General features: G+C 40.7%; 1 protein-coding gene across 1 annotated transcript in view; it reads left to right on the top strand.

Annotated features, from left to right (window-relative positions):
• The first annotated feature begins 11,382 nt into the window (after positions 1-11,382).
• LOC128441952 (PDZ domain-containing protein 4-like) overlaps positions 11,383-11,831 on the top strand; it is a 27,934-nt gene continuing 27,485 nt past the window's right edge. The window contains 1 exon segment of the mRNA XM_053424084.1: positions 11,383-11,442. Coding sequence (XP_053280059.1) covers positions 11,383-11,442 — 60 coding nt within the window.

The following is an 11,831-nucleotide window of genomic DNA, read 5'->3' as shown; positions in this document are numbered from 1 at the left end:
TTCACTGGAATCATGACTCAGCTTTTCTTTCCTCTTCAAACAAACTGGTGGAAACATCTCGTCCTTGGTGCAGGTAAAAGAACAAAATCACCAGTTTGACATAATGGAAACCAGCAGAAGAAAAGTGAATGAGACATTTACAGAATGAAGAAGAGTCGATGAAGAGCAGAGCATCTTTAAGTCTCTGAGGAAACTGTTTAATAAACATTTTACCATATTTAATAGAAAACTGACCCGAGGACGTTTTATACAAACGTAGATGAAGATTCTTGTTGTACGTTCTCGACCACCACCTCAGAACAACCACCAGGGGGAGACTGTAGCAGGCCACTGGGAACAGCTGCATGCTGGGAAATAATTGATGATGGGAGGTTCCCAGCAGAGACAAGGGAAAGAAAGTGTCTGAGAGACGATGTCCTGAAGACAGTGGACATTTTGGACCTGTTGTGTTGAACAGTTTGTGTTATTTTGTGGAGACACTTGTCTCAACATGATGATGTCACTTCCTGTTCAAGCCCGTCTCAGTTCTTTGTGACTTCAGGATCAGAAATGTTTGACAGAGTCAGTTCCTGACAGGCTCCAGTTCTCACTGTGTGGAGAGGTCATCATGTGATTTGTGATGATCCTCAACACACGTGTGTCAGTGTAACATGTGACTGTGACGCCATGTTCATGAACACGCTGCTCTAACATCTGTCCGGCAGATGTTGAAGCTCTGAGGTCCACTTCCTCTGCAGCAGAGTGAGACCATCATCTCTTCATGGAGCTGTGTGTGTGTGTGTGTGTGTGTGTGTGTGTGTGTGTGTGTGTGTGTGTGTGCGTGTGTATGTGTGTGTGTGTGTGTGTTTGTGATTAGAAACCTTCAGGAGGAATAACAGGTTAATTTCTCTGTTGACGGTTCCTCTTGAGGTTAATGAGTTTTTGCTCCAACAGACCTGAGGAGGAGGAAGAGGAGGAGCCGCTGTGATGAAGAAGGTTTTTAACATTAATCTCTTGTTTGTCTCACAGAACAAACACAAGTTTACATTTAGAATTTATATGTGTCACATGCATGAAGGTTTTACATGAATTTATTTGAACAATCGTTAAAAGTTAAAACAGTTTTTGGTTCTGTTCACATCATCGTATTCACTCATCAGCTTTTATTTCTTCATTTATTTTCTCTTTCTAACAACAGTTGAACTGATGTGTTTGTTTGTTTGTTTGTTTGTTTGTTTGTTTGGCTGCTCTCTAACTAAACTAGTCTTTGTGTTTGAGGATCCTCTTGATGCCTCCTGTGTCCTCGCTGAGTTTCCCTCCAGTGAATCTTCTCAGATCCCAGCAGAGGAGGAGAATCCTCCTCCTCTGCTGGGAGACCTGACGAGGTCAAACTGGTTTCACCTCCTTCCTCCCCCCGTCTGCATGAATTCTACATCACTCCATGTAAACGTGCCCTGGAGCAAAGGTCACAGCCCATCAAAGTCAAAGGTTCATCCTCTGGAGAGCTGGAACGGGGTCACGTCATCCTGGAAGTTAAAGTTCTTTATTTCCTGTTCACGATCTGATTCATGATCAATTCTCATCTCATCTATGAGAACAAAACAAACTCAGAAGATCATAAAAGATAAAGTTGTATATGTATATATGTGTGTTCACTTGTTAGATTGTAGTTTTAATGTTTCTGAGTCTTGTTACTTTGTTTGTTGTTTGTGTGTTTGTGTGTGTGTCAGCAGGATGACACACAAACATGTAAATGATGAGACACGAACCAACAATCGGATCTGGGACGTTTTATTTCTCCGTCTTCAAAGTGGTCAGAGACAATGTTGTTGCCATGACAACAGACACCTCAATGTGAATTTTTTTTCTTGTTATCATTTCAATTTATTTTCAAATTTTATTTTTGAATAAATCAACAAGTAAACAAGTGTTTTTTATTAGAAAATAAATGAAAGAGATGAAATGAACTGATTAGAGTGAAAGTGTTAAAAGAGAAAACAGATATATCTGTTTTATTGAGTCATACACACACACAGACACACACACACACACACACGGAGAGAGAGAGACACACACACATACACAGAGACCCACACACAGGGACAGAGAGAGAGAGACACACACGCAAACACACACACACACAGAGAGAGAGAGAGAGACACACACACACACACACACCCACACACAGAGAGACACACGCACACACACACAGACACACACACACACACACACACACACACACACACACACACACACACAGGGAGAGAGAGAGAGAGAGACACACGCAAACACACACACACACACAGAGAGAGAGAGAGAGAGAGAGAGACACACACGCAAACACACACACACACAGAGAGAGAGAGAGAGAGACACACACACACACACAGAGACACACGCACACACACACAGACACACAGACACACAGACACACACAGACACACACACACACACACACACACATAGACACACAAAGAGAGAGTGAGAGACACACACAGACACACACAAACAGGAAATGTGTGTCAACAGTAGGAATAACAATAAAATGATGAAGTGACATGATATGAAAGAAGCTGCTGTTTATTATCTCTTCGCCCTTCCTCTTGGTTTTCCTCCTCTTCCTCTCCTCACCATCACTTCATCATCTCTCGATTCTCTTCACCTCCGCCGCTGCAGTCGCTCCGTCACTCGGTTGGAGGCTCGTCTCTCTCGGACGTTTCATTGCTGCTCTCCTCCGTCGTCTGGTTCATCTTCATCTCAACAAACACTGAGCGTTTGTTAAAAATAGAAGATTCGTTTCCTGAGGATGATTCTCTTTAAATCTGGTCCGACACTGTATTGATTATTGATTTGACTTTTTCTTTCCCTCCTCTGCTGCTCTTCATCTCTCTGTGATTGCTTCTCAAACCTGCAGCCTCAGTGTGTGTGTGTGTCTGTGAGTGTGTACAATATGTTATCCATGTGTGTATTTGACGATGATACCTTCACTGTGTGTTTGTGACCTTTGACCTCCGCAGAGAGCACTAAACCACTAAGCTGTTGATTGTTGAGGACTGTGAAGATTACACCCCCCCTCAACTCTCTCTTTTCCCTACATGCTTCATCTAATTCTCTCTCTCTCTCTCTCTCTCTCTCTCTCTCTCTCTCTCTCTCTCTCTCTCTCTCTCTCTCTCTCTCTCTCTCTCTCTCTCAGGTTGTTAGAACGAAGCAGAAAATGGATTTTAAACCGAACGATATAAAAACGTCTGAGAGCCTCAGTGTTGCCACAGGAACAGCAGCACCAGTTAGTCAAGGACATAAATATATCTTTAATATATTTAATATATTTATAATATCCAGAACAATGCATGTGTGTGTCTGCGTGCATTTATCTTTGTGTGTGTGTGTGTGTGTGAGACAGGGTGTTGACACTGCAGAGCATCTCTCTCTCCCTGTGTGTGTGTGGGTGTTTGTGTGTGTGTGTGTGTGTGTGTAATTACTGTGCTGGGCTGATAAACGGCTCTCACAGGACTCACCATCAGCAGGAGGGAGGAGGAAGAGGAGGAAGAAGAGGAGGTGAAACAAATAGCGTTTGAACGAGGTGGAGGAGAAGATGAGAGATAAACAGAGAGAAAAGGAGGAGGACAGAGGGAGGGAGAGGAAGAGGAGGAGCGATGAAGAATCAGAGGATGTAGAGGGAGGTGATGAAGACGAGGAGGAGCGGGGGGGTGTATTGATTCTCTGACAGCAGGGATGTATTTCATTGGGATCGAGCTGCAGTCTCACCATAAATACACAACACACACACACACACTGTGTTTGTCTTTGACACAACCCACTGACTAGAGTGTAATGTTGTATTCTTTAATTATCATATTATAAAGTAAAGTTGTGTGTTTGTAATGTTGTGTTGCTCATTACAGGTTAGAAAACATTGTGCTCATCCTACCTGGTTTATCTGCACTGAAATATAAAGTGTGTAAATATAAAGTATGTAAATATAAAGTATGTGAATATAAAGTATGTAAATATAAAGTATCTAAATATAAAGTATCTAAATATAAAGTATGTAAATATAAAGGTCTGTTCGAGGTTAAAACAACAACTCGTACATTTGAGATGAAACACAAAGTGAAATCATCACTAAGGATGATTTTATTTTCAGTTTCCTTTTCACCTGAGTCTGACTCACTGGAGCTTTAAGGTCGAGACCAGATGAGGAATAATGATCAGATTATTTATTAATAACAATCATTAGTTCCTCAGAACCAAGAGTGAAACATGCAGCTGTGAACTCATGAAGCTTTGAGTGCAAAGTTGTTTCTGTAAGTTGTTTGTATTGGTTGTGTGTATTAGTTGTGTGTATTGATTGTGTGTATTAGTTGTATGTATAAGTTGTGTGTATTGGTTGTGTGTATTGGTTGTGTGTATTGGTTGTGTGTATTGCTTGTGTGTATTAGTTGTGTTTATTAGTTGTGTGTATTAGTTGTGTGTATTGGTTGTGTGTATTGATTGTGTGTATTAGTTGTATGTATAAGTTGTGTGTATTGGTTGTGTGTATTGGTTGTGTGTATTGCTTGTGTGTATTGCTTGTGTGTATTAGTTGTGTTTATTAGTTGTGTGTATTAGTGGTGTGTATTAGTTGTGTGTATTGGTTATGTTTATTAGTTATGTGTATTAGTTGTGTTGATTAGTTGTGTGTGTACATTGTGTGTATTAGTTGTGTGTATTAGTTGTGTTTATTAGTTGTGTGTATTAGTTGTGTGTATAAGTTGTATGTATTGGTTGTGTGTATTAGTTGTGTTTATTAGTTGTGTGTATTAGTTGTGTGTATTGGTTGTGTGTATTAGTTGTGTGAATTGGTTGTGTGTATTGATTGTGTGTATTAGTTGTATGTATAAGTTGTGTGTATTGGTTGTGTGTATTGGTTGTGTGTATTGGTTGTGTGTATTGCTTGTGTGTATTAGTTGTGTTTATTAGTTGTGTGTATTAGTGGTGTGTATTAGTTGTGTGTATTGGTTATGTTTATTAGTAATGTGTATTAGTTGTGTTGATTAGTTGTGTGTATACATTGTGTGTATTAGTTGTGTGTATTAGTTGTGTTTATTAGTTGTGTGTATTAGTAGTGTGTATTAGTTGTATGTATTGGTTGTGTGTATTAGTTGTGTTTATTAGTTGTGTGTATTAGTTGTGTGTATTGGTTGTGTGTATTAGTTGTGTGAATTGGTTGTGTGTATTAGTTGTGTGTATTAGTTGTGTGTATTAGTTGTGTGTATTGGTTGTGTGTATTGGTTGTATGTATTAGTTGTGTGTATAGGTCGTTTGTATTAGTTGTGTGTATTAGCTGTGTTGATTAGTTGGATGTGTTAGTTGTTTGTATTAGTTGTGTGTATTAGCTGTGTTGATTAGTTGTGTGTATTAGTTGTGTGTATTAGTTGTGTTGATTAGTTGTGTGTATATGTTGTGTGTATTAGTTGTGTGTATTAGTTGTGTTGATTAGTTGTGTGTATTAGTTGTTTGTATTAGTTGTGTGTATTAGTTGTGTTGATTAGTTGTTTGTATTAGGAGTGTGTATTAGCTGTGTTGATTAGTTGGATGTGTTAGTTGTGTGTATTAGTTGTGTTGATTAGTTGTTTGTATTAGGTGTGTGTATTAGATGTTTTGATTAGTTGGATGTGTTAGTTGTGTGTATTAGTTGGGTGTATTAGTTGTGTGTATTAGTTGTGTGTATTAGCTGTGTTGATTAGTTGTATGTATATATTGTGTGTATTAGTTGTGTGTTTAGTTGTGTGTATTAGTTGTGTGTATTAGTTGTTTGTATTAGGTGTGTGTATTAGCTGTGTTGATTAGTTGGATGTGTTAGTTGTGTGTATTAGTTGTGTGTATTAGTTGTGTGTATTAGTTGTGTGTATTAGTTGTGTTGATTAGTTGTTTGTATTAGGTGTGTGTATTAGCTGTGTTGATTAGTTGGATGTGTTAGTTGTGTGTATTAGTTGTGTGTATTAGTTGTGTGTATTAGTTGTGTGTATTAGTTGTGTGTATAAGTTGTTTGTATTAGTTGTGTGTATTAGTTGTGTGTATTAGTTGTGTGTATTAGTTGTGTGTATTAGTTAGCCAAGTAAGCTAACGGATAGCAGCGTTTTTTCCAGTTGCCTAGCAACAGAGGATGGACGCTTCCTGTGCATTCATCACATCAATCAAAAATCAATATTTCTTATTGTAGTTGTGTAATGAGATGATGTGGTTGTGGTGCAGTGAGACTCAGACAACAACAGGACGTTACACACATTAAAACACAGATTTACATGAACACAATCACTTTGTAATTTTCATGAACATGTGAATGAGTCATGTTTGTTTCCTGTGTGTCTGTCAGAGTGTAACACGGGGGGGGGGGGGGGGTGGTAGAATTAAATTAGAATCAAATAAATGTCCACAGAGTTAATTTAGCAGGAGACAAATCGGTTTTACACACACACACACACTCTCACACACACACACAAACACACACACTCACACATACACACACACACTCACACACACTCTCACACACACACACACATACACACACTCTCACACACACACACACACACACTCACAGAACGTGACTAGATGAAGACAAAGTGATGTAGAAACACACTGAGGTTTAAATGTTTAGTTCTCAGTTGAGTTGGTTTTTTATTACAAACAGAGGAGATATCATTTCAAAAAGGCCCCAAAGCTCATTAAATGAATTAATGGACGACACACTTTATTATTATGTAACTGCTGTTGGAACCTGTTTCTGTTTTTATAACGTCCTCTGAGACTCATATTCAATGATTGGACTCATATTTCACACTAACTCTCTGGTGCTGCTGGTCTGTGCAAGGCGTCTGATGTCAGATGGTCGTGATGATGCTGCTGCTCTCAGCTGGTTTTTACCAAAACAACATCCAGACAAACTGATGTAGTTTTTATTATAAAGTTTCCTTTTAGATCGAGGGACGTTCCTCATCCACTCATTCTCAGATTAACCACAAGCTGCCGGTGTTCGGACGAAACTGGATTCAAGCAAAACGTCACATGAGATTTAAATGATAACTTGGGGGGAATATGGAAATATGGTTCCAGCAGATCTGTCTGATTGTAGAAGGAAATGACTCCAGCACATCTGGGCTTTGTCTTCATAAAGGATTGTTTCCGTCCTTGCCAATCTGCAGACCAGTGGTGTTGCGTTTGTCATCGATTTCACGCTCAGATTGTGTAATGACTTCACCAAAAAGAGTGCAAACGCCCAGTTTGAGCACAAGCAGATCATATCGAAGCACAAGCAGCGGCTGTTTGAGTGAAGCTGAAATCAATGAGACTAAAGAGAGAAAATATAAGATCATTTCATTTGTGTGTAGCTGAGGCCACACAATGACACACATCACACACGTCACTGTCCCGACTCCTGAAGAACTCTAGTTCCTCCAAGAATTGTCACAGTTTTATTATTTATTGTTATTATTAACAGCAGCTTTTTCATGAAACAACTCGAAGCTGTACTTGACGTCTCTGATAAAAGCTGAAGTCTGTGAACTCCTGAGAGATCACTGACATCTGCATGTTTCACATTCCACTGTCGAGTGTTTGAACCTTGAGTCTCCAGCAGGAGGAGGAAACACACAAATAAAAACATAGAACTTTCATTCAAAGTGTTTTTTGAAGGATTCCCGCCCGACAACAGACAACAGACAACAGACAACCGACAACAGACAACAGACAACAGACAACAGGCAGACGGACCAGACTGCTGGAGGTTCTGATCCGTGAAGAAGACACAAGAACACGCTCACATGTGTGATGTCACAGAGATGAATGAACAGGTGAAGAACAATAAGAAGGAAGAGACAGACGAAGGGAGGGAACATGCAGGGATTCAGAGCAGGTGGGAGGGAGAAGAGGGGAGGAGGAGGAGGAGGAGGAGGAGGAGGAGGAGGAGGAGGAGGAGGAGGAGGAGGAGGAAATTAATTGCCGGCTGCAGGTTATTGGCTGAGCTGCCGCGGAGGCTGCTGCTGTTGTTCCAGCTCAGAGAGGAAGCTGCAGAAGAGACGAGAGAGCAGCGAGGAAACATCTGTCACTGAATCCTCACCCACCACCGGCTCGGCTCCCACATCCCGTCACAAATCTGTATTCAGGCTGCTCGTACAGGAAACACTGGATCTGTGGGAGAGAGGGAGAGGAGGAAAGCAGCTGCAGGAGGAGGAGGAGGAGGAGGAGGAGGAGGAAGAGGAAGGAGGGAGGCTGGAGAGGAAGCGTTGCCGGGGCGAGAACCTTCTGGAGGCTGAATCCCCTGAAGACATCCAGTGGTTGGTGTTTCCTCACACATCTGGAAAGGTGCAACTTAAAGGAATTTAGAATCAAATCTCTGCAGCTGATTTTGATTTATTCATCTTTTACCTCCGGCTGCTGCAGGAGAGAGAACAACCAGTTTCTGTTTGTGTTTGTTCCTCTGAAGCTGCACTTTGCATTTCAATAGTTTGAGATTCATTTCAGTTCATTTTAAATATTTCATGAAGTGTGATTCTAGTGCAGAAACCTGGTTTATTATAATTGTTTACGAGTTATTTTCTAGATTAACTGATTAATCATTTCTTCATCAAGTAAATAAGCTTTAATTTGCTGAAAAACTGAATTATCTCAATTATCTGTTAAATGAGACAAATGGATCTGGATTAAAAACACGATGCCCCAAAATATTCCTCAATAATCAAATCCAAACTCTGTTGCTGATAAATTAAATTAGTTAATCGAGTGGTTTCCAACATGTCCGGCTTCAAACAAACCAAAATCAATTTATAGATTAAGAAAATAATCAGTAATCACCAAGAAACAAGAAGAAAAAATTTCAGAATTATTTAAATTTTGTGCAGCATAAAGTTTTTCCTAATGACCTGTTTGCTCTGCAGCTGATTAAGTTTAATCTTCACACATTAACTGCTGCTGTAACATATTGGTACAGACCAAGAAATTCCTTTTGTCTTGATTATACATTTTTCTTTTTTCCTTTAAACGGCACAAATGTAAAATCTGAGCAGAACTTCAGGATCAATCTCCTGGAAACTGCTTCTGACAAGCGGGAGTGTGTTCACGTCTCCTCTCTGATCCGAGTGTGAAACCAGAATCTCATTTCTCTCTCTCCGTGTCCAGGAGCAGAACTAAGCCGGATTTAACCTTTGTGGAGAAATGTCGGAGCAGCAAAGGATGTCGAGGGATGAAGGGAGAGCGAGAGGAGGAGGAGAAGCTGGTGGTCTGAGGATCTGACTCCTGCACCTCCGTCTGCTGGAGGAGGATTTCTGAGGAATTACAGGAGGACCTCACTTCTCTGGATTATCAGTCCTGAAGGAGATTTAAGAACCTGAATCAGGAAACACTGGAGATTCACCGAACTGATGAAGTTTGAGGAAACTGCTGAAATATTTCTTCAGGTGAGAGAACAGAAAGTTCCATTGATTCTTCATTTCCATCTTCTTTCTGCTTCTCTTCATCTCATCCTCGAGTTTCTTCCCCCTCTTTTCTCTCCTTGGCATCGACTGGCAGGAGTCCCAGGGGAGCAGGTTGTATGAAGCAGGTGTTGATGACAGATAAGAGCAGATAACAGGAGGGAACACAGGCTGAGCTCCGGCTGAACGTCTCTGTCGCTCTGTGGAGGGGATCACACCAGAAGGGGGGGGGGGGGGGGGGGGCTCCCAGGCCTCAACATGGACGAGAGAAAGAAGTGAAATCAGAAGAAAATGTCTGTTAGATCCATAGAGTGATGAGAAACCAGATAGACTGGAGTTTAGTTTCTGAATCAGCTGAGAAGCTGAAAGAGATTTCAGGGGAATAAATAAATAATTTGTGGTTTAAAATAAACTTTTATACAAAGTTAAATCAAACGTTAACAATTGATGCTTAAAATCCACTTTTTATTTCTGAATATTTTACTGTTGCTGTTCATATTTTTGAATTCTTCACACAAACGTTTCTGCCACAGATTCAAATACAAACCAGTTATTTTATGATCAACACGTTAGTTTTTCAATCTCACTGCTCAGATCATTTATTAAACTGATGTTTAATATTTCAGGCTCAGATCAGACGGAGATTTGCTGTAGATCATCTCATGTGTCAGAACGAAGGCCGTTTTAAACTCACTGATGTTCAGATGAATTATTGAACTGAGCTGAAAGTCGATGGAACAGTTTTCAGCCTCGAGAAGTCGTCGTGTTTTATTCATCGTCACTGGTTTGTTTCCACTGCAGCTTCACGTGAACCTCAGGAAACAGAAAACAGGAGTCGTTCAGAAGACGAATGAAGTACAAGTGGTTTCATCAGGTGAGAAGCTTCAGACTTTAATCTCTCACAGAGAAACTAGAACCATCTTTACAGGGATTAGAAGGTGAGGTCATCGTTATCTATATCCATCAGCATGACGTCATCTTTAATCAGCTGATGCATTTAGTCACAAAGAAAAGACAAGAACCAGGTTCGAACTTCAGCACACACACACACACACATACACACACACACACACACACACACACACACACACACACACACAGACACACACACAAACACACACACAAACACACACTGAGGACAAACTCCATCATCTTTTTCATTCGCCCACAACCTCAAACAATCTGAATAAATTTGTGTTTTTCAGTGTGATGAAGAGTTGAAGCCTCCTCATCACTCGGCTGCTTCAGTTTCCTGCTTCATCTCAGTTTGTGTCTGAGGGACAGAAACACTGAAGATGTTTTTCTTTGTGCTCAGACTGACGGAGTCGTGGAGAGAAGCCGACCGGACGTGAACCTGCGTGACGCTCGGCAGCTTTTCATCAGAAGTGAAGCTTCTCTGAACGAGGACAGATGTTGCTGCCTCACGTCTGCTGAAGTGTGACGGATGAAAAACATCTGCATCGGCTGGAGGAACTTGATAAAGAACACGGGAGGATTTTCTCTTTTTGACGAGTGGCTTCATTTGTGTGGTAATTATCCTTTTGTGAGAAAACCGTGAAACCACACGACCCTGAACTGAAGAGTTTCCTTCTGACACATTTCTCTGAGGATTTATGATGAAGGAACAAGAACGAATCTTCAAACATTAAAAGGATCTTTGTGATGTGATTTCTGTGACTTGACCTTTTCACAGTCAGATGACCTTATGATCGCTATAAGACCCCAAACATTTATCTGGGGTCAAAGGTCAGAGGTTGATAAAGAGGCACATCATCAAGAAGTCAGACAGCCAGGACTGACCTGAGATCTGATCCGGAGGAGAAAGGTCAGACTGACGAGCTGGATTATTGATACGAGGCTGTTTCCTGAGGGACCTGAAGAGACGGAGGAGAAAGGACGGAGTGATAGAACGAGGAGAGGAAAGCCGAGAGAAGGAGGACGAGACAGAGAGGACGTGATGGGCTGCAACATGTGTGTGGTCAAACGTCAGGAGGAGCAGTACAGGATCATGCTCCAGGTGAGAATCCTCCTTTTTCTCCTTTTACCCACTGATCAGATCATAAAAACAAAAAGATGAAATCAAACCATGAAACCGTCAAATGGAAATTCAGTGAAGCGTCCGAGGAAGCTTCACAAGTTTTACTGCTTTTTTTTTCCTCCCTCAGAGAAACTGGTTTCATGTCAGTTTTTATCGTCTCAGTGAAGAAACTTCAACATCGCGTCACATTTAAAGTCTGAGATTAATCTCTTCTTCATGTTTCTTTATTCCAGAAGGTGGTGGTTTAGTTCCAGAGCAGGACTTATTATTATATTATTGATTTCAGATGTTAAAGCTTTCATTCATACAGCCGCTGCTTGTGCTCAAACTGAGTTTCCTTTCATTTACGTTCACACTGCTTTTGTGCA

The sequence above is a fragment of the Pleuronectes platessa genome, chromosome 6, assembly GCF_947347685.1.
Source record: "Pleuronectes platessa chromosome 6, fPlePla1.1, whole genome shotgun sequence".
Lineage (NCBI taxonomy): Eukaryota > Metazoa > Chordata > Actinopteri > Pleuronectiformes > Pleuronectidae > Pleuronectes > Pleuronectes platessa.
This window is presented reverse-complemented; position numbering and strand designations above follow the sequence as displayed.